Raw genomic sequence first — 24086 nt, 5'->3', positions numbered from 1 at the left:
ACTGGGTAAAGGATAGAAATTCAGAGTATGAGAAACAATACTACACCAGATTGGGTTTTTCTTGCTTATTACATCAGAATTTTAATTTTACACATAAGAAGCTTATTATAAAAAAAATTTTAATTTGAGAACAGGGTCTATATGAAAATTAGTGTATGAAGAGAAAAAAGGGTAGCATCATAAAAAGAAAAGATTATTATTCAATAAGCTTCACCAGACCATTGTTAAGTAGCTAAATTAGAAATGGGAAAAAACTAATGCACAAAGAGATTTCTTAGGCGACTTCTTGCCCCAGGTTACTGATGAAACTAGTGGTGACAACAGATAACTGAACCCACAATGCTGGCCTAGAAACAGGGATGACCAATTTGAGGTATGCAAAATGATGAATAAGGCTCTCAGATATCACTAATGTCTACAGGCCCATTTCTGATATGAAAAATAAATTAACTAAAAATCTACACATAAAAAACCTCAAATAAAGCTTAGAACACCGACACAATATCACAATATTAGTTAAAGCTAGATCACTTGGGGCAGAATCGGGGTGGGAGGGAGGCACAACTCTAACAGTGTTTTCATACAACAGAGGCTCTTCTCAAGAACAACTTCCCCACTCTAAAAACAAAGGAATAAACTGCTTAATTGACTTGGGCGGATAAATTAGTAGGCCTGCGGCCACAGACTTGAGTGCCTAGTTTCCATTCAAAACATAGAATATTAGAGCTAGAAATAATCTTGAAGAAGATCATCTGGTCCAATATACACAGATGAAGAAACAGAAGCCCGAAGAGAAAAATTAATTGGCCAAAAGGAACAACAAGTCGCAGGATCATGAGATTCTGGTTGTCTTATTCCCAGTACAGTAGTGTGGCACAGAGGAGACTGGAGCATAACACTGCCTCAGATACTTACTAGCCGTGTGACCTTGGGCAAGTCAATTGACTAACTGTTAGTCTCAGTTTCCTCATCTGGAAAACAACATCTGTAATAACAATATCTACTTAACAAGGTTGCTGTGAAGATAAACTGACATCTGTAAGTATACACATATGTACGTATATATGTGTATGTGTATGTATACACATACACATACACACATAAATAATCAGAGTGACAGATTTAGAGTTGGAAGGAGCCTTAGAAGTGATAAGGTCCAACTCCCTAATTTTACAGATGAGAAAAATGAGTCCCAGACGGCTAGTAAATGTCTGAAGTAGCACATGAACCTATGTTTCTGTCAATTCTAACATACACCAAAATGAAATTAAGGCTATTTCTGAAACAGAGTCAGCATTTCCCATTATATGCATCCTCATGAAGTTCCATATTTTCTTGTACAACAAGAATTCATGTGTTTTGTTATCTTTGTAGTCAGTGAAATATAAGACTCATCTCCAGGAAAGAGTTCCTTTTGTAACACATAAGAACCTGAGATAGTTTGGGGACGTTTTTCTACGAGCAAAGGGTTTCTTTCCAGACTTTACTAAAGGGAAGTCTGAGGCATATTTCCTCATGAATTAGGATTTTTTAAAAATGTATTTGCTATTGGGTGTGACTGAATTTCTGTCCTTGTTTTGGAAGATTGACAGAACTCCAAGGCAAGCCTTCTTTATACCACACCACCCTGCTTCTCACCCTTAAAGTGCTATAAAAATGTTAGCTATTCTTATTTTAAATAAATTTTTGATACTGCTTTAATCATCTATATTTACCACTGTATTCTTCTCCTTACTGTCTCTCAGAGAGCCATTCCTTAAAATATATTTTAAAAATAAAAAAAAGTTCCCAAAACTAAAATAAACCTATTAGAAGGTCTGATGTTATAGGCAATCTTCCACATCCACAGATCCCCATTTCTGCAGTACAGCAGATACAGGCATTTTCTCATATCTCTTCTTTGGCGCTATGGTTGGTTATATAATCTGGTGTAATTTAGGTATGATTCTGTTGCTGTTCTTTCCATTTACACTGTGTACTACTGTGTAAATTAGTGTTTTGATTTTGCTTACTTCCCTTTTCATCAGTTCATAGGTATTTATGATGTTTATTTTTTTACAGCACAGTAATATCCCTGGTCATGAAGCACAAATTGTTTAGGCATGCCCCAATCAATGGGCCTAGTTCTTTGCTACAACACAAAGTGATGCTACAAATATTTTGGTTTACTTGAGGCCTTTATTTTTGTCATTGACGTCCTTGGCCTCAGACATGTTTTGATTTGTGTTTCTCTTAATATTAGCAACATGGAACATTCTTTTTCACATGGTTGTTAATGGTTTGAGAGTCTTCTTCTGAGAACTTTGTTCATAGCCTAAACGTTAGCTATTATCATTGTGATTTCCATTACACTTCTACTTCTTTAATGGCTGGACGTGGCACCCAATTTCTGTTCATCTTGAACATGAAATCTTAAAATGTTAGCAAGCAGTAGTTTTTTATTAGCAATAATGTTAGCAACAAACACACCAAAAGATTTGCTGATCACATCTTCCAAGACAAGGACAGAAATTCAGTCACACCCAATAGCAAATACATTTTTAAAAAATCCTAATTCATGAGGAAATATGCCTCAGACTTACTTTTAGTAAAGTCTGGAAAGAAACCCTTTGCTCATAGAAAAAAGTCCCCAAACTATCTCAAGTTCTTACATGTTACAAGAGGAACTCTTTCCTGGAGATGAGTCTTATACTTTGCTGACTACAAAGTTAACAAAACACATGAATTCTTGTTGTACAAGAAAATATGGAACTACATGAGGATGCATATAATGGGAAATGCTGGCTCTGTTTCAGAAATAGCCTTAATTTCATTTTGGTGTATGTTAGAATTGACAGAACAAAAATGATCAGAAGGGAATCAACACTCAGAAAAAGTGAGATGACAGTAAGAGAGCCTGTGATGAATTTAAGTCACCTGGCCCAGGTGAAGCCCACCCTTGTGTCCTCAAAGAAATGATGGATGCCATGCTAAGCCACTCACAGTGATATTTAAGAATTCATAAGGGCAGCTAGGTGGCACAGTGGATAGAGTACTGGCCCTGGAGTCAGGAGACCTGAGTTCAAATTTGGTCTCAGACCAGACACCTGACACTTACTAGCTGTGTGATCCTGGGCAAGTCACTTAACCCCAATTGCCTTGCCAAACAAAGAAGAAGAAGAAGAAGAAGAATTCATGGAAAATAGTAAAGGGGCTGCAAATGAGAAAAGGCCAACTATCCCAGTTTTCAAAAAAGGGGAAGAGAACAGAGTCTGCCAACTATAGGCCAGTGAGCTTGACTTTGATTCCTGGAAAAATGCTAAAACTGATTATTAAAGAGACAGTCAGTGAACATCTAGAAGAAGAAGCAGTAATTACCAAGAGTCAAGAAGGCTTCATCAAAACAGATTATGACAAATAATGACTAACTTCATTTCCTTTCTTGATAGCACTATTAAATTAGCAAGTGAAGGGCATTCTGTGGATAGAGTTTAAATAGATTTTAGCAAAGCTTCTGACCAAATATTCTTATAGAGAAAATGGAGAAACTTAGATTAGAAGACCAGAAGCTTCCAAACTGGTTGGATGGTCAGACTCAAAGAGTATTTGTTGATGGTTGAGAGTCAGCAGGTGTGAGAGGTATCCAGTGAAATACCACAGGAATTTTCACTTGGTCCTGTAATGTTTTAATATTTTTATCAGCGACTTGGATAAAGACATAGATGTCATAGACTCATCAAACTTGCAGTTGACACAAAGATAGGAGGGATAGCTAACACAGTAGATGACAGAGTCAGAATACAAAAGGATCTAGAGCATTGGGCTATATCTATTAAGATGGAACTCAAAAAATAAAAAAAAGTAAAATCTTGCATTTGGGAACAAAAAAAAAATCAACTCCACAAATATTAGAAGGGGGAGGCATAGATAGATGGGAATTGATCAAAGCATCTGAGAGTGTTAGTGTATTGCCAGCTCAATGAGTCAGTAGTAAAATGTGGTAACCAAAAATGGTAATGTAATCCTGGGCTAAATTAAGAGGGTTATGGCTTCTAGAGATAGAGAGGTGATAATATCAAGGTACTCTGCCCTTGTCAGATCTCATCTAGAGTATTATGCTCAGTTCTGGACACCTTTGTCTAAAAAGCATATTGATAATCTGGAAGGCATCCACAGGAGGGCAAGTAGGATTGAGAATACTTCATGACAGATGAAAACTGTCTGAAGGAACTGGATATGTATAGCCTGGAGAAGAAAAAAAATACTCTAGAAGGACATGATAGCTGTCTTCAAGTATTTTAAAAGCTGTTCATGTAGTGAATGGATTAGATTTGTTCTGTTTGGCCCAAAAAGGCAGAGCCAAGAGCAAAGTGCAGGAATTTCAAAGAGACAAATCTAGGCCAGACATGAGGAAAAACTTCCTAACAATCTGAATTACCCCAAAGTAAAATGGTTGCTTCAAGAAGGGCTTGTTTCCTCTCTCTGGAGATCTTCATGCACAGGCTGGATGACCCCTGGTTGAGTTACATTGTAATGGAGATTCCTTTGGTGTATGAGTTGGACCGGATGGCCGTTGAGGTTATCTCTCTCAAATTCTGAGTTATCATGGGGTCACAAGAGTCAAACATGACTGAACAACAACAACAAACATTTTTCTCCCAATTTTTTGTTATCTCCTTCCTTTTCTTGATTACTGAGCCTCAAAACCCTTTGTGTATGCTGGGTCTAGTCCACGTGACCTTCCGATTTTTGTTTTCTTTTGTGTCATATATATTGTTTCATATAGCACCCTGAGGAATGGGATAATACAGTTCAAGTGTAATGTGCCATTGGAGAAAACAGTTTACTGTGGTTTGTTATCATCCTTCCAATTTCAACTTTAAATGTTCTTGGATGATCAAATTTAATTAGTTCTCTCACTAAGTTTTGTATAAGCCCATTTTTCCTCCTAGTGTTCATAATCTTTCCCCATCTTACTCAGTAAGAATTAACAAATAAGTTCATCATCTTCTAAAATAATGTTGCTTCTGTTTGCTGTAACCCTTGCTTTCCACTTAGCAAGGACATAAACTATTTTCTGGTTGAGAAAGTTTCTAGGCTCTTTTGACCTCCAAGTGGCAACTGCTTTACACTATTTTTTTTAAAAGCTTTTTTGATGCTATTTTTTATATTGCTGTCACTTCCTGGTTACCAACCCCTAAAGAACGCTTTCTTGTAAAAAAAAAATTACTACCAATGCTTTGATCATGTCTGACAGCACATGCCTCATTTTGTACTAATTGTGAACTACCTCTTTGCCAAGAAGAGGGATGTATAGTTCATCATCAAACTTCTGGAGTCAACAGTGGTCCATGGAATGACCTGAATCCTGTTGGCATTTAGAGTTGTTTTCCTTTAAATTACTGTGGCCATTATATGTATTATTCTTTTGGTTCTGCTTACTTGGCTCTGTATCAATTCATGCAAGTATCCTTGAGTTTCTCTGAATACTTCATATTATCATTCTTTAAAGAATACATTCCATTTAGTTCATATCAAAATTTGATCAGCCATTCTTCAATCAAGAGACCCAACTTGTTTCCATTTTCTTGCTATGTTGGTTAAACTTCCATAGGAAATGGTGACAGTCCATGTGGACATCTGTTCTTTTATCCATTTCCAATTTTCAGCATCAGTAACTTGTTCAAGTAAGTTAAGTTTAAATTGTTTTAAATGCTTGGTATATATCCGCATTTAAAAATTCTTTCTTCTAACTTAGTGTTGATTTTGATTTCTGAACTAAGAAATTGATAGTTTGGAAATGAGTCCAACAAAGTTAAGTAGTTGGTTACTATCTATTAAGATAAAGTCAGAGTCATTTTGTGTGTGGGTGATATTATTCACTGCCTACTACTCAGTGATTGCCTCCTTACTCTCCTCTTGAAGAAAGTATTCATGATAAATAGGCTTATGGATTCTAGTCATCTATAAGCCTTTGGCTTCTTCTATTTCCTGAAGAAATCTTCCAACATGTTTTTCATTGTCCTCCCCCACACTCAATTTTCAATTAACACTGCCAAGTACTAAAGCATATGTTAACTTAATGTGGAGGGGCTTTATCAAGTTCTTCACAGACTTTCTCTATCTCCTCATTCTTTGCAACTAAAATTGGCACATAAACTGTAATTATCATCATGGTGGTCTTTTTTGCTTATGTTCATCATGAGCAGTGTGATGTGTGATGGCTAAGTGTCTCATTAAATGATGTTTCTTATTACCTCTGGATGCATGGTAACAATTCATTTGTAAAAATGGAGAACTGGGCATAGTGATAAAGTTTGTGGCATTGTGAAGGAAACAGAGATATTAAAGACCAGAGAGTCTATAAGGAGGTTGTTGCAATAGTCTAGAAGGGTAGTAATAAAGGCTTGTACTAGAGTAGTGGTAAAGGGAACAGGAAGAAGAGGACACATTTGAGAGCAACTTAATGGCAGAAGAAACAATACTTTTGTGACTGACTGGATGCATGAAGTGAGGGAGTCAGAAGAATAAAAAATAGTGAATTCTTCACAGGAATATTAAAGACTGACATCTAAAGGTTTAAGGTTTGCAAAGTCTTTTATGTATATAATCTCATCGGAGATGTTTAAGTAGGAAAATTTGAGAGAAAAGCTAATAAAATTAGGTTTCTGATATGTTGAGTTTGAAGGAGGTACTATTACATTCAAGGGAGATGAGCAGCTAGAAGCAGAGGCTTGAGTGAAGATCAATTCTGGTCTGAAGATGGAGATAAAAGGGTCAGCTCTACAGGAATGAAAATGAAGTCTGTGGAAATTGATGAATTTCCCCAAGAAAAGAGCAAAGAGAGACTTAAAAAAAGTATAAAGGAAAGAACCTCGCAGATCAACCAAATTAAGGGCATAAGAAAAATTAGGAAGAAAAAGAGGAGTGGGATATTATGGAAGCCAAGGGAGAACAGAGCATCAAGGAGGAATTTTCTCCAACATGCAAAAAAGAATCAAAACTATGAAATGACCTCAACTAAGCTAATCATCTTGGACTATTCTCAGCTATAGGGCTTCTTAATCTTTTTTGTATAATGTATTTCTTTGGCAATCAGGTGAAGCCTATAGACTTCTCAGAATAATGTTTTAAAATGAATAAAATAAAATAAAAAGCATTACAAAGGAAACCAATCGTGTTGAAATAAATATCTAATTTTCTCTTCATCCAAGTTCGTGGACCCCCTGAAATCTTCCACATCCACAGATCCCTGGTTAAGAACCCCCACTCTCCTATAAAGTGGTCTGAATAAGAGAAATATGTCCTAACTTTCCAGACTCCTAGAACAGTAGCAACTCACCTTTATATAGCATTTGAGAGTTTCCTCACAATTCTGTGATGGAGGCAGGGCAAGTGTTTTAAATTAAGCCCATTTTATAGATGAGGGAACTGATTCTCAAAGAAGCTAAGTGACCTGTCCATGGTCAGAACCACTGAGTGTCAAAAGTCAGGGTTAAGTTCAACTCTAATGCTACATATTTAATAGGTTCAGAGAACAACAACTAATGAGAGCAGAAAAAAATGATTTTTACTAGGCAAACTTCAATTTAAAATTAGTAATGTTCTTTTATAGAGAAAAACAATTTCCTTAATATTTTGATATTAAAATTTCCCAATTTTCCTGGAATATTAACTGCCAGAAAGTGATGTAAGAAAATAACTATAATTTTACAAATTTTAATAGATGACAAGCTATTAGCTGAGTGATGGTATAACATGAAGATTTGCTACACCTTCAGCCACACCTTTCATTTAATTAAGTAGGGAGTGGAATAGAAGGGAAGGAAGAAGGCACTTAAGTTTTTAGGAGGCAATGGAATTATTACACAACCATGCCAAGCTGATTAATGAGAGAAGAGATTTTCTTTTAACAAGCTATCTGTGATTTTCTTCAGTAAAACTCTTGTTACTGAGGCAGGGATCCAAGGCAATTAAGTTATTACACATTTTAAAAGAATGAAGGTCAGATTTGTTACAGCCATGTGAAAACAAAATCACAAACTTTTCAGGGCCTCTAAAACTAACCCAAAATTCTGACGATCCGTTATTACTTATAGGAGCTATTCAACTGAATTACCTGTAAATATGCCTTTTGTTCAAAGAAGGAGTTGTTGGTTTTTTTCCTGGGTTAGCATAATTAGCCTTTTAAAACGTTTCACCTAAGAACCCAAAACACTCAGACCTCAGCTAACTTCCCCATACAGTGCTCTACCTTGCACAAAAACTGCTTTGTGATATTCAAAAGTCTGACTCTGAAGACAGTGAAGACGTCCTCTTCCAAGACTGAGAATCCCTGCTTTCTATTGTTTCTCTCTCTCTCTTTTGTTTTTTTAGTGAGGCAATTGAGGTCTGCCCAGGGTCACTCAGCTAGTACATACGTCAAGTGTCTGAGATGGGATTTGAACTCAGGTTCTCCTCACTCCAAGGCCAGAGCTCTATCCACTGTGCCACCTAGCTGCCCCTGTTTGTCTTGTAAGTATGATTTATTCTGCTGTTTTCTAGTATTGAGCAACTCATGCATTCTTGATGTAAATCCAATTTGGTCATGATCAGTGTGTGTGTGTGTGTGTGTGTGTGTGTGTGTGTGTGTACTGTTACATATATTACCAAATGCTCAGAAAAAAAAATCACAGACCTATTATTTAAAAAAGAGAGAGTATCAATTACTCCTGAGCCAGCCTCAGAATCAGAGTTGGCTTCAATTCCTGCATCTAACACACACTGGCTGTGTGACCCTGACCAAGTCACTTATGCTATCAGTGTCCTAGGAAATTGTCTAATACTCTAAGTTGCGAAGCAGGTGTGGACCTGTATTAAAATCACAGATCTAGTTCCCCCCCAAAAAAATCTTTATGGGAATAATATACAAATATACTGAAGAGATCCTTGTCAATAAAAAATAATTTGGAATTACAAAATTACAAAATTATTCAAATCCTTTGATGTAGCACTAGCTCTATCCAATGATAACAAAGAGCAACCCTTTCACACCCAAGGATAGGGTTTTCATGAATGACCAAAAGAATTTCATTTTCTGGTAGCCAATCTTCTGATGATAAACCTCTCCAAACTTAACTACGTTGTTCTTCAGATGAAAACTCAATTCAATAAAATGAACATTCATCACTTAATTAGGTACAAGATACAGTGCATACAAAGTAAAAAATATAAACAGCCCAAGACTTCATGAAATTACATTCTACTGAGGAACACAATATGGAATCACAGAATCTCAGTTCAAATCTGATATCAGACATATAACACTCACTAGTTGTGTGACTCTGGATGAGTCACTTAACCCCAATTGCCTCACCAAAAAAAAAATTAAAAAAAAAAAGAAGCAAAGAAAAGAGGTTGCACAAACTTCAAAATTCTTTTCAGAACTTGATTCCTTGATATAGAAATAAATACATTCCTGAAAGACTGTACAGCAATCAATACTATTTTAAATATGGTAGAGGAGGGGAAGGAGCTGGTTCTTTAAAAGAACCCAAGGGAAAATTCTCTTTATCCAATCATCCCACATATCATTGATTTGTGTGCTAAGGTCTTTTTTTTTTTTTAAATGAGGCACTTTTAAATGAGGCACACCTATAAAAAAATCATAACTACCCCTTAATTAAGTTCATCAGCTAAAATGGTATTCGTTGAGAGTACTAAGTATTTGAAACTCAATGGTGACAAGTCTTATTTGACACATTCTTTTCTTTACTGCCCTTGTTTACAAAATCTATTTGCAGGGTATAAGCAATCTTGATATTTTCTATCACACATTTTCCTAAATGTAATGTGAAAAAAATCAATCAACTTGCAACAAGACAGTTTTGTGAATGGGAGGCAGACCACCCAGCTCCCTCACACCTATTCCAGCTGTTACATTTGAAAATTAAAGTAAACTGAGAGACAATGGTCTGAGCACTATCGATTAGGCTAGCATTAACCTATAAACTGGGTCAGTGGCCTCTTTCTATGATCAAAGAGCCCAAGGTCAGGCTCACCAGCTTTAATAAAGTTTTGGGCAGTACAGAGTCGGGAAGACAATGTGATTGGCTACAGAGTGGACAGCATCATGGGGTAGGGACAATATGATTGGTCACATCAAAGAAAGTGTGCTAGTACCCGCTTGGGGATAGTAACTACCCCTTTCTGTCATTAAGGAATGCTTGATTGATTTATCTGACCCATCTGCATCCTGAGGACATTGTTGGTGGACCAGTGACAACAGACTCTCTGGCTCCTAGGAGGGCTTGTTAGGGAGATTACAACCCTCCTTAGCTATACAAGGACAGGCAAGGTCAGACAATGTACCTGGGAGAAATATACCAGATCAGCTACTGGTCTTTAAAGATAAGGTGTGGGAGATAACAGTTCTCCTTTTAATTATACCTTTAAATTAACTCAGAGGGAAAGCTAAATTCCTGAGCTAAATTCAAGGACACACATTGTAGAATCAATACAGTACAAATCCATACAGTGGAAACTAGAAGTAATATTCATTTTGATATTTTCACAACAAAACCCTTAAGTTCCTATCAGACCAAATAAATGATTAGAAAATCCAATCCATTAAACGACTTCTGCCAACCCAAAATTGTGCAAAAAGTTAGCTAGAAGCCCACATGTAATTTGGAAGGAGGCCCTCTCCAACAAAGCTGGTGGCAACACAGTCACAAATAGGATATGTGTAAGAATTTGTGTCTAGGGGCAGCAAAAGTTGGCCCAGGGTGGGGACCATGGACACCCTAGGGAGTGACGGCATGTAATGACTAGCATGGTGCTGAACAGACCAACATGGTGCCAGAGCCCTCAGAACAAGTCAACTACCATTTATTAAGCACCTACTGTGTGATATGAACTATGCTATGTGCTGGTGACACAAAGGAAGGCAAAACAGTAGCTGTTATCAAGGAGAAGTCAAATGGGAGAGGTAATATGTAAACTATATACCATCAAGATACAAAAAGGAAAAACTGGGGGTAGTCTCAGACACTAAGGCAGTCAGATTAAAGAGGCCTGGGAAAGGCTTCTTGCAAAAGGTAAGACTTTAGCTGAGACTTGAGGAAATCCAGAAGGTGAGAACAAGGAAAGAGAGCATCTCAAGTATGACAGACAAGGAGTGAAAACATGCTCAGTCAGGAGACAGAGGAACAGCCAGGATGCCAGTGTCACCAGATCAAGGAGAGGAAGGTAGAAAGGTAGGAAAGGACCAGGTTACATAGGGCTTTGACAGCCAAATGGATTTTGTGTTTGATCCAGGAGGTAACAGGAAGCCACTTGAGTTTACTGAAAATGGTGTAATAAGATCAGACCTATCTTTTGGAAAACCAATATGGCAGCTCAGTGAGAAACATATTGGAATGGGGAGACACCTGAGGCAGGAAGTCCAGGTCTGAGGTGATGAAGCCCTTCACCAGGGTGGTCAGAAGAGGGAAGGGGGAACACATGAGAGATGTTATGAAGGCAGGAATAACAGGACTGGAAAACTGATTGAATTAGGGGCAAGAGGAATGAGAGAAAGTAAGGAATCAAGGATGACACCTAGGTTGTAAACCTCTGGGAGGCCAGTGGTACCTTCAACAATAATAGGGAATTTAGGAAGTGGGAAGAGTTTGGGGAGAAATATAATGATAATTATATATAATGATAGTCAATTTTCATTCATGTCTGACTCTTCATGACCCTATTTGGTGTTTTCTTGGCAAAGATACTAGAGTGATTTGCCATTTCCTTCTCCAGCTCATTTTACACTGATGAGGAAAGTAAAGCAAACCGGGTGAAGTGATTTATTTGCCCAGAGTCACACAGCTAGTAAATGTCTGAGGCCAGATTTGGACTCGTGAAGATTAGTCTTCCTGACTATAGGCCTGGCACTCAATCATTAAACTACCTAGCAGCCGCTAGAATCTAAGGGGGTATCTTAAGTAGCCTCCCAGACAATTGGGGAATGGCTGAATAAATTGTGGCATGTGAATGTGATGGACTTTTATGGTACTATTAAAAATGATGAAAAAAATGATTTCAGCAAATCCTAGCTGGTACAAACTAATGTAGGATAAAGTAAAAAGAACCAGAAGGACAATTTATATTAGGACAATAACACTATCAAGAAAAATAGCTTTAAAAGACTTAAGAATTCTGATCAAAGCAATGACCAATCTTTTCTTTAGAGGACCTATGATGAAGGCCATTCCTTACTCTCTTCCAACAAGAAGTGATGGACATAAGGTGCAGAAGACATACATTTTTGGACCTGCCCAATATAAGAACAGTTTTACTTGACTACACGAATTCAAATTTTTTTTCTCTTTCTTTGGGGGAAGGGTTCACAATAGTGATATTTTTTAAAAAAAGACTGCTTTTTTTTTTTAACACTTTTTACAATGCACAAAAATTCAGAAGAAAGCATAGACAAGCAAGACAATTGTGAAAGTGTGTAAAATTTATTACATACTTTTAAAAAAGCAAGCAATGCGAAATGGAGATTAATAGCTTCATAAAGAATTTCCTTTGGTATTTAAGTTTAGAATAATTTTTCTAAAACAAATTCTTTAAAAAAAGAAAAAAAACCAATAGACAATTATTGTGTTTGCTTTGTGCGAGGCATGGGGCTAAGTACTTTGGATGCAAAGAAAACTCAAAACCAGTCCCTGCCTTCAAAGAGTTCACATTGTAATGGGGGAGACAACATGTAAATAATGAGGTACATAAGAGATATATACAGAGTAGATGGAAAGTACCCTTAGAGAGGAAGGTACCAGCAAGTAGAGAGACCAGGAAAGGCTTCTTTACTTGAAGTAAACCAGAGATTCTAAGAGGCTGAGGTGAGGTGGCAGAGCATGGCAGGGTCCAGTTTGTGAAGGGCTTTAAACGCCAAACAAAGGACTTTATATTTAATCATGAGGGAGGGGAATTACTTGGTCAGACCTATGCTTTGGGAAGACCACTTCTATAGCTGTGTGGAAGATGGACTGGAGCAGGGGAAAGCAGGTCAACCAATTAGAAACCTACTCTAAGAGTCTAGGCAAGAAGTGATTAGTCCTGGGGGCTTCTAGGCGACACAGTGAATAGAGCTTTGGCCTTGGAGTCAGGAGGACCTGAGTTTAAATCTGGCCTCAGACACTTGATGCTTACTAGCTGTGTGACTCTGGGCAAGTCACTTAACCCCGACTACCTCACCAAAAAGAAAAAAAAAAGATTACTTAGGGGTAGCTAGGTGGGGCTGTGGATAGAGCACTGGCCCTGAAGTCAGGAGGGCCTGAGTTCAAATTCAGCCTCAGACCAAAACCCTGGGCAAGTCACTTAACCCTAATTGCTTAAAAAAAAAAGAAAGAAAGAAAGAAAAAAAGAAGTGATTAGTCCCTGAGCTAGGGTAGTTACTGTGTAAGGAAAGAGAAGCGACTGTTATAAAGGTAAAAATGACTAGATTTAGCAAATAATTGGACACGTGAGATGAGCAAGAGTGAGGAAGATGTCCATGAAAAAAATTAAAGGTAAATCTAAATCCCCTAAAAAACATTAGGATGGCTCACTATACATGAAACTAATACCTAATAATGAAGGTTATCTGCTAAATAAAATTTCAGTGGCATGAGAGTAAGAAAAAAATCCAAGAAATTACAATCCAAACACAATTAGGTGGATTTGCATTAAGACATGCAATAATAATATTTACACATCTCCTTAAGGTTTACAAAGTGCTTTACATGTATTATTTCATTTGATTTCACAACTGCCTTGTTTAAGAAAAAGCAAAATGGCCTCCAGCCCAGTGCTTCAACAACTCTACTTACTGATGAGTGAATTGTATTTTTCAGGCCAAACTTTCACTTACTCTCTAATTTTCTCATCTTTCTGTATTTATATACCCATACCTACATCACCTACATATGTCCTACATCTATACACACATGCACGTGGTAACAACAGCCCTCACTACAGAAAACATGAACAGCCGGCCGTAGTCTTTCATCCTCTCTTTAGAAAATATCGTCAAGGCTGCTGATCAGCTCATCACCTTCACTGCTGTACTCGACCCAAAGCATGTTTTCCCATACACTTGTAAGCTCAGATTACACTAAAAACCAGTGTGAAGGCCAGGGGAACATCACAATTTCACCCCTATTTTCTAGCATCTTGAAATCTTTCACAGGTGTCCTTAGAGGGGGAAAAGGCCATGACCTGGAGGTCAGGTCAATGGCCATTTAGGTGTTAGTGTAACAGAAGGTGCTTAAATACCATGGTTTGTACATATGGCAAGGGCTCAATGTGTGAACAGACTAAAATATATAAGCATATTTTCTATTTCATAGGATGAATTCTGAGTCAAAGCAGCATGGAAAGGGACGTAGTCAACCCCAAAGACACCCTGAATTCAGCCTTCTTGGTTTAAATTGTCTCAAGTTAACTGGCACTTGCAGAAGAAATATGTTATGCTCAAAATTGAACTACATAAGAATTTTTGTAAAGAAAAGACATATCCAACTCAGTGTAAGGGATCACACACAAAATCCACTCCATTATGCTAGAACTGACTTCTTTCCACTGATTTATCCAACCACCACCTAACTTTTAAACACAAAAATGTTAAGAATTTTCCCTACCCAGAAATGATTTTTGAAAAGGATAAGTGCATTTTAACATACATAATTTAGTTTTCAAAAACCCACAAAAATGAAGGGGAAAAAGAAAATACATGAGCTATAATAATCTGATCAAAACCAACTACAGCACTGAGAGAACTGGACCTCTCTCCAAACCCTTAAAGGTTCTGCAGTCTGTTAAGATGTTAGAGGATCTATTTCTTCCACCCACCAATTGACCTTAGTCTATCATCTGCTTGACATTCTATCTCACTTATGTTTTTCATTGGCAGAGTACGCAGCAAACAAAAAATAAGCATAAGCTACGATGACTTCCAAGTTTTGCTGTAGCCAAGGGCTTTGCGAGTAGCTTGCTGCAGTGATTGCAGGATAGGGAGCGCCGCCGGCTGCGGCATAAGCAAGGTTAGACTCCAAGGTCAATGGAACTGTTTGGAAGCAATGAAGTGATCAATACAACGAATTTCTGGATTTCTCTTGCGACAGGCAAGGGACAATTTTCTCAAAGCAGGAAAGTACCTTTCCAGCCCCCAAATCCCACAGAACATAAGAGGAGCTCAAACAGAGCCCTGCACAAACAACCTGGCAGTGCTCATTAGACAGAAGGTAGGAAATGAAAAGACCTGCCACGAGGCAGTCCCTAGAGCTGCTGTTAGCAGGGATTCACATTGGCGAGCAGGTCTTACTCTATTCTAATCAGCAAAACCACCAGAGATCTTTAATTATTAAGAAGCATGCCATGTGCCAGGGCAATATAAGACAACTTAATAATCAAGGATGTCAGGAAACTGGAGCTCTTCATCTGTTCCTAACCTATTTTTTGATACAGTGCAGACCTCTCCTTAGAGGAACAGGATCTCTGCAAACAGCCAAACAAATGATAACAGCAGCAGACAGGCATCAAGAAGAATCCCGCAAACACAAGATGCAACAAAACACACTCCCCAGCTGCTAAATTCCACAAGAATCTCCACACTGACTCAGGCTTCGAGGGACCAGTTTTCTTCCTTGATTTTAAGACAACAGAGATTCAGACTAAAGCAAGGACTCCAGTACTGGCTCTTCTACAGAATTGCTTTTTGACAAGTCACCTCACCTCTCCAAGGCTTTGGTTTCTTGAACTACACAAAGCAGAAATAATAATACATGTGATGCACATAATCAAAATGCAATTAGAATCCCCAGTCCCTTGTACCATTCCCCACTAGCAGCTGAGAAGTGAGTTGTTACACTCAATGACATTAATTCTCTCTGGCTTGAGGCCTCTCACCAAACGCATTCTAACAAAAAGCACTTAGGATAAGACACAAGCCTGGTTCTTCAGGGAAAAGGATATACCTAAATATGCTAATCATGCTGATGGAAAAAAAACACCCTGTCCTTTTTATTTTTTTATTTTTGTGAGGCAGTGAGATTAGGTGACTTGCCCAGGGTCACACAGCTAATAAGTGTCAAGTGTCTGGGGCCACATTTGAACTCAGGTCCTCCTAACTGCAGGGCTGATGCTCTATCCACTGTGCCACCTAGCTGACCATACCAAAAAGGCCACTTTGTGTAAACTGTAGCATCAGATGACCCCTAGACCAAGTAATAATATTAAGAGATTCTACTCGGACTGACCTCAATTAAAATACCTGGCAAATAAAGACACAAGACAAACATAAAATGTGAATTATAAAACTATTCTTAAAATGAGATTCAAAGTACGTTTCAAAGGAAACTAAAGAATGAGTGTAGCAATATTCTTGTTAAATAAATTTATATATGCATATATATATATATGTATACTGTGACATTATTATTACTAAAAATGTAGCTCACAAGTCATTCAACAATTGTCACAAGTAACTTGACTGTCTGTATGCTTCCCAACCTGTGGTTGGTGAGCAGAAAGGACAATGGATTTAGAAGATCTGATTTTGTGTCCACCTACCAGTCTTGAGACTAAGGACAAATCAAATGCTACCAGATTATTAAAGTAGTTCCTAAAATGAGAAATGCCAGAGAACTCAGAAGCAGCAAAAGAGTAGGGAGAAAGAATGCTGGGTGTGGTGCCACAGCACCTGGGTCCAGATAACAATTCTCTTCTCAGTGTAACCTTACTCCAGTCACTTCTATCATGGCCTCAAACAGCTCAGCTAAAAAATGAGGGTGGAATAGGGCCATGTGATCTATAGAAGGTACCTTCTAGCTTTGAATCCCATATAAATTTCTGCTATCAACTATACAAATCAAAAATTCAATCCAAGGTAATGTTTATAGTGGGCAGCTAGGTGGTACAGTGGATAGAGTGCCAGATGCTTCCTAGTTTTTAATACAAAAACACTATTACTGCCTACACTACCAGAAGGTTCTGACTCAAGTTATGTTTCAGATTTGGTGGCTACAAAATTACAATAAGCTTTTTTTCCCCATTTTTCTGGCACATCTATGAAGAAAGGGGAAAGTAAATTTAAATATTTACAATTTTTTAATTTACTATTTTTGTTCATCTATAGTATGAGGAGGGTCAGATTTCTAATACCCCTTCTATGGAAACGAAACATGTTTAAAAATCTAAATGACGCTTCTTTTGAATGAGTGGTCAGAGTACGAAGATGCTCATTTTTAGCTACCAGAAATACTATCATCATAAAGGTTATGGCTTTTTACTATCTCAAATAAGAATAAATGCACGGTTATACCTCAGTTAAACAGCACGGCTGAGGAATCTGATGTTTTTGTTAACTAACTGCTCCAGTTAACCTGCCTGCATCGCTCTCTCAATTTCCATTTTTACAGATACAGTACCTTTGTCAAACACAAATCTTCACTAATGAACAGACCCACAAACTTCATTTTCAGCATACTTATAAAGAGGATCCACAAACAAAGAAAGTCATGGCTGTCTCTTAAGGACAAAGCAGGAAACCTGAGGGAAAATAGAACCTTTCCCAAAAAATTTTACACTAGGAGAAGATGCGACAAATATTTCAGTAATAAAATTTGATTAGAAATACAAGGAGGCACAAAATGATTCCAAAAATAGAAAAATAACTGGAAATTACTTGAAAAGCTCTAATTAAAATAACTAGTGGCAAAAATATTTGTTTCAGGTTTCCTCTGGATCTCATAGTCGTCAGAAGAAAACTAGACTTGTCTAAGGTAAAAAGCCAGAAGTTTCAGAAGTTTTTAAAGAAGTGGCAAACAGATTAAGCATAGAGTTCTCAGCTACTTTAGTTAGCCGTGCCCCCATAACAAAGATTTTGTTGTAACTGGGCTTCAGATCACAAGCTGCCCATCCCTACCTAGCTTATTTTATAACTCTAGACTAATATATACATAAAGTCTTTCTGAACAACTTGTGAAGCTTTCCCCAAGGATTCAGACAGGCAACTTCGGAGTACATAGCTTTTGTGTAGATTTTCCTTGGCTTCCAGCTTGGACTTATGGGTCCACCATGATGCTGGTGTGTTCAGGGTACATGTAAACTAGGGATGCCCCTATCTCATCTCAGCTAGGACAGAAATACATCACACAATGCTTGTGAGAAATCTGAAAGGAGCTTTGTTGAAATATTTTATTTTCTGGAAAACTCTAACAACTGAAATAAAGCAAAAATCTTCACCACAATGGGAAATGAATTCATCTCTTCATTGTTTTATTATAAGCATTGTGGCTTCAGCTGGTAGCTTACCTTCAGCTGCTTTGATCACATAGCCCTTGTCTTCACCAAACGGCACGTCCAGTAGCTGCATAATTCTATCCAGCAGTCCATGGATAACCTCAAACCCAGGGTTCTTGTTGTAATAAACAGCACAGAGATGCCTGTGGTTTCTTGCACCTACATCTGGAGAAGGCATAAGAGAGTTTGTTTCATTTCTTCTTTGCCAAGAAGTTACATGAGTTTCTACTTTAGAAATTATTTTGAACTTTTATCATACCTTTTTTCTCTTAGTCTAGTTTCTACTACTACATTCTCATAGAAATCACTTCTATATTCACCTCCCACATATTAAACAATGGGTATTAGCCACAGGTGAAGTGAACTATCCATCTTTTATTTTGCAAATACTACGTTGTTCTTGGTCAGTCATTTCAGTCATCTCTGTGGCCTATTTGGGGCTTTCTTGGCACAGATCCTGGAGTAGTTTGCCATTTCCTTCTCCAGCTCATTTTACAAATGAGGAAACTGAGGAAAAGAGGATTAAGTGACTTGCCCAGGGTCCCACAGCTAGTAACTGTCTGAGGCCAGAGTTCCAGATTTGAACTTATGAAGATGAGTCTTCCTGACTGAAGGGCCAGTGCTCTACCCACTGCACCACCTAGCTGCCCCTTGCAAATATACTATAAAAGAAAACACATGTATAGAGAGCATACAAACAAAAACTATAGAACTTAGATGGCTACAAATATCTAAATTATTGCCCATATTAAGCAATATTTACATACAAATATATGTATATAAGTGTGGATATGTTTAGTTCATTTAAAGAGAAAGCCATATTCTTAATACCTAAGATTTGTATTTAAATAATCACAGCCTCCCCCCTCCTGGCAAGAAGGTAGGGGACAAGCCGGGCAGAATGCTACATATACTATAAGATACAAAGGTTCAGATGTCTGTACTTAATTGTTGTTCTCTGTTACAAAGTAGTGTTTGATTTTGGGGGAAAGATTTTTTTTTCCTCCCAGAAACAATCAGGACAAAATGCACCATTAAATGCATTTTAAAAATAAAAAGGTTAAGTGTCTGATAAAAAAAAAAAAAAATTGACCAGGACAATGGACTCTTAGAAGACATGGATCTTTAGATCACAGTTTAAATTTAAATCAGTAAATAATTATAACTGTCTAACCCGTTTTGTAATTCAGTCAAAAGAGATTCTTAAGTTCCTTATGAAACCAGCATCAAACTTAACATATACAAGCAGAGATAACAAAGAATGAACACAGCATAAGAATTTACCCCCTTTTTCTTTAGAGGAAATACGTTTTATAAATTAGCACAAGAGACACCTCATGTGGACAAGTAAATAGAGTACTGTTGTTTCTATGAAAAAAGTTTAGTACTAATGTCTATAATTTTCACTAGAGTTTTATGTTACAACATTTGTGAGCATAAAAAGCTCACTAAAGCAACTACATGCATATTCCAAATGAGGAGCCTAATTTTTATGGAAAGACAGACAGACAGACAGACAGACACAGAGTCCCTGAAGCAAAAAGAATAGAATAAAACAGAACCCAGCTTTCTCTTTTCTATTCCTGATTTGCTTCTGGGTATCTTCACCATGTGTTCCCCATTTTTTGGTGTCACATGCTTCTACTTTAACACAGACATGTACTGAAAACACTTTGTAGTTCCATTTTTGCTAGGAGAGGGCACCACTACAAGTAATGAAAGGACTTCACATTATAAACTAGAAGCATTATTTTGGTAACCTTTGCCTTTGATCACTTCTCTAGGATCTCAAAATCACCTGAAAGTTACCTCGCTTGATCAGTGAGTGATGCTTTGAATTCAAGACTTCTATTTTTCTTCAGCTAAAGTAAATCACATTTCATATGGGCTTAGGCACAACGCAGTCATAAAGATAATCAAAGAAAATGTTTTTTTATCAAGTTAGGAGGCTACGTATCTCAAGAAACCATAAGAACCACTTCATTCTCATCAACTAGATTTCCCACCTATTTGATTGTAAAAATGCATAGAAACTTGCCAAAGAGGTATCATCCCAATTTTGTTTGGAAAAAAAAGGGGGGGGAGGGGCTTGAATTATCCAAGTTTAGTGGTTTGTCACATCCCTTCCAGTGCTACAAGAATTTCCATCTAGATTAATTTATTTGTGTTTCTTTTTTACATGTTTCATGTATTCAATGAAACTAAAAACAAACCAACAAAAAACTCCAAGGACTTAGATCTCCCACAAATCCTTCCTCCCCTGACAATCTGCCAGGTAAAACTCCCATTCTGTAGTGTTTGACACCGAGAACATATTACATCACAGGAAACTCACTGACTGCACATCCCAAAAGAAGAACTGTTTAGACTTTTTGGATCAGATGAAAATGCCTCCATTCTTTCTCATTCACTTAACAGGCCCCTCTTCCTTGTGCTACACCATCAAACGATTCTGCTTTTAAAACAGGCCTGCCAAGTATGGCAGCCTAAATTACACATGCATTTCACAGACTTCAAAGCACTGCCTGGAGAGGCTGCTCTAAACAACCCAAAGACAGACAGCTGGCTAAGGGTCTGCAGAACTAAAATAATGAAGCTAATGGAAGTGACGCCCTCTAGCACCCAAAAGTGGCACTAATCACAAGATTCAGAATGGGCACCTGCTCAGGAAAAAACTTCAGCAATCCTCTTTCACTCAAATACTAATAGTGGGGTGAGAAAGCAGCTTGTCAAGGGGACTGCCCAGCTGCTCTTGGGGTCAAGGGGTTTCTAGCTCAAGCCCTACTTCTGATACCACCTCTCAGTGTTCCCAGACAACTCTTTAAGGCTGTAAATTACAAATGAGCTGATGATGTGCATGTGCATCAGTGGAGGGAGTCTCCAGACCAAGAGTTCCCTAGGTTGATGGAATCTCAGGGCTGCCTGGCTTCCCCCTTTCTCTGCCCTCTTCCCCAAAAAAAGATCCACTAATACAAAAAAGCCATGGCATCATAGACTAGAAAGGCACAGATCAAGGGAAATATTTTCTTACCTGTACCCTACTCAGACACTTGTAAGGAAATCAAAATACTAGCCTTATTTGCCAGCCTAGGCCTTGAATATCAGGAGGGCAATACTGCTAGTGGACTTGAATAGCATAGTCTTGCTTAGGAAATATCAACAACATATCACTTAAACCTGGCATCGTATCACTTTATTTGATGTGGATGGGACCAAGGATCCTTATCTTGATCAAAAGGGTTACAGATGCTATTATAATGTTCATCATTCTTCTGCAGAGTTCAATCAAAGCATAACCTGACCAGTGCTGCAGAAGCTCTGTGTAGCAACTACCTTCTAAAAATACAGTCCAAAAGTTTTAAAATGAAATTGCAATTAATTTAAACTTTAAAAACCAAAGGAGAATGGTGCTAATAATAGAATTAAAGATGTTTTTACCCCTTTGTAATCCTCATAATTGTAGGCAATATGGTTGAACAAAGCTGAAAAGTTATGGAATAACTGATATAAAAAAGAGCTATGACCTTTTAAATATATGAATGAGAAAATTATATCCTCACGGGTTCATTTTTATTTAGCAAAAGTAAACCTGGCATGAATTTAATCTGTTTTAAAAATTACAATATTCAATGCATGACAGAGCATGTTATGGTCACGTCAGTAGAGCTTAACAATGTGGAACCAAATACAGTAAAAATAACTGTCTTTATAAAAATGATGTAGCTATACAGTTAGATGCCATCACACAGACAAACGAATGCAGGATGCTACCTCACATACTGTTAATGTTAATGTTCTTTACACTCATCTTTTTTATATTATTAATTGGAAATTCTGCATGCCAAAAAAATGAAATAGTGAAATTAAATCAAGCCAGGCTGATGACATAAGGCATCTTTTAAGAATTGTGTTCCACATGTGAACCCTGGACAATCTTGCATTTGTTGCTTATCATCTAAAGCACTGACAGATAATTTCTTAGAAGTAGAAAGCTGAAGTAATTCATTATCATCAGAAAGCATTTGACACCCTTGTTGCACAAAAAAACTGTATTTAAAAAAAAAAAAACCATATACCTGGAACTTGCTCTCTGGGGGCTTATAATCTAAGAGAAGCCACACAAATAGGTGGCTTACATACATTAAAAACATTAAACACATAAGCAAAGGGCCACTGAATTTATTTATATTCTATGCATATCATCAGTGAGCACTTCTGACAAGGAGCAGAAGAGCAGAGACATTAGGTACACAATTAGGGCAAAGAGCATTCCATCTCCATGTACACTGAGAAGAAATGGACAACACAAGTCAGCAATACGATGGGGCGGCCAAAAAAAGCTACAGTGGTAGGAGAATTAGCCTGGGGCAAAGTAAAATAACTACATTTACTGACTTGTACGATAAGTCTTCCTCATTCTTAGGACTTTAAAAGCTGTTATTTTGCAGTTATCCCTCCCTTCTCTACCATCAGCTGTTTTACACAATTTGGCACTGAGTTCATAAAATGGTGACAGATGTCCTTTTCATTCTTTATCATTCAACTATAGTTTTGTCACACTGAATATTAACTTGCATCTCTGATGAAAAGTCGTCTTTTCCAAGTCTAGCCTTTGTTATGCTATTATGAGGTTCTCAATTGTGTTTAAAACAGCTAGGTTCCCTACCCATTGAAGCATTTTTATCTTCATCTTTTAGGTACATTTCATAACCTTTTGTGACATATGGCATGATGCAAGATTGTCTGGAGAATGATATCTCCATCTAAGAATTTCTATAATTCTAGAATAATTTTTTTCTCAGTATGTTGATATATTTATTAGAATCCAACATTACCTCAACGAAGACATGACTTCTAGGACCAGAGATAGTAAAAAAAAAAAAAAAAAAAAAAAAGTCCTCCAAACTTTTTTGGGTAGATATCTTAAAATCTGATAAAGATGCCTAGATCTTCGAGGATCACCTGGACTTCAGATATCAGTTTTGGTATAACCTTAGAAGAAAAAGTGAGTTTCCTTAGTAAAAATTATCTTCTTCCAATCTTCAGTACGTGTGGTCTTGCCCATGACAAGCATTTTTTTCTTCATAATGACAGTAGCTTTTTTTAAATTAGTCTTCTCGTGCTGTCTTTCCAATGTCAAGAAGTCTATGTCTCACCACGGTGGATTCAATAACAATCCTTCCAGTTGCCAGGTCTCTCTCAAGGTCTACATTAAAATTCTGTGATTCCTTTGATTATATGAGAAAAGCTTTAATAGAATAGGATTCAAAAGCTAAAAATGAAGAGAGACGGTTTAGAGGGCTGGGGAAAAGGATCAAGTTCTAGAAACATGGCACTATTTTCCAGAAACCTAGTAGGAATGATATGGGTAGAGAAAAGGGATATAGAGTGACTGTGTCTGAGAGCAACAATAAGGATAATCAAAGGTATAGAAAAAGAAAGGGAGTCAACTTAGGGCTATGCTGAGTATTTAGTATAATAATATAATTTAAAATCCAAATTTTAAATGTATTCTTTTAAAATTGAGGTGTTTTCTATTAAGGGCAGAGGTTTTGGGGAGGGGGAGAAGCCAACCCAACAATGGGACAACCACTGGACAACTTGGATTTGAAATCTAATAAATCTCTGTAACCAATATTTTACAAAGCCAGAAAATGTCTTCCTTCCTCTCAACATAAATAGCTTCACCCCAGTTAAGTGTTTTCTCTTGCCATTTATGTCAGATTTTGGATATGTTGGCAGTCTTACTGCCCACCAAGGAAAAAACTGAGATCATCAAGCCAGTCTGCATAGAGCTGTCATGC

The 24086-nt window shown here is 37.4% G+C and overlaps 1 protein-coding gene across 2 annotated transcripts in view; it reads right to left on the bottom strand.

Moving 5' to 3' along the window:
- FARSB (phenylalanyl-tRNA synthetase subunit beta) overlaps positions 1-24086 on the bottom strand; it is a 78501-nt gene that overhangs the window by 6916 nt on the left and 47499 nt on the right. For both annotated transcript variants that reach the window (XM_027873861.1, XM_027873862.1), the window contains exon 16: positions 18295-18447. In XM_027873861.1, coding sequence (XP_027729662.1) covers positions 18295-18447 — 153 coding nt within the window. The remainder of the gene's footprint in view (positions 1-18294; positions 18448-24086) is intronic.

The sequence above is a fragment of the Vombatus ursinus genome, unplaced genomic scaffold (genome assembly GCF_900497805.2).
Source record: "Vombatus ursinus unplaced genomic scaffold, bare-nosed wombat genome assembly UNPS02014802.1, whole genome shotgun sequence".
Lineage (NCBI taxonomy): Eukaryota > Metazoa > Chordata > Mammalia > Diprotodontia > Vombatidae > Vombatus > Vombatus ursinus.
Note: the sequence above shows the minus strand (reverse complement) of the source record. Positions and strands in the feature narration are given on the sequence as shown.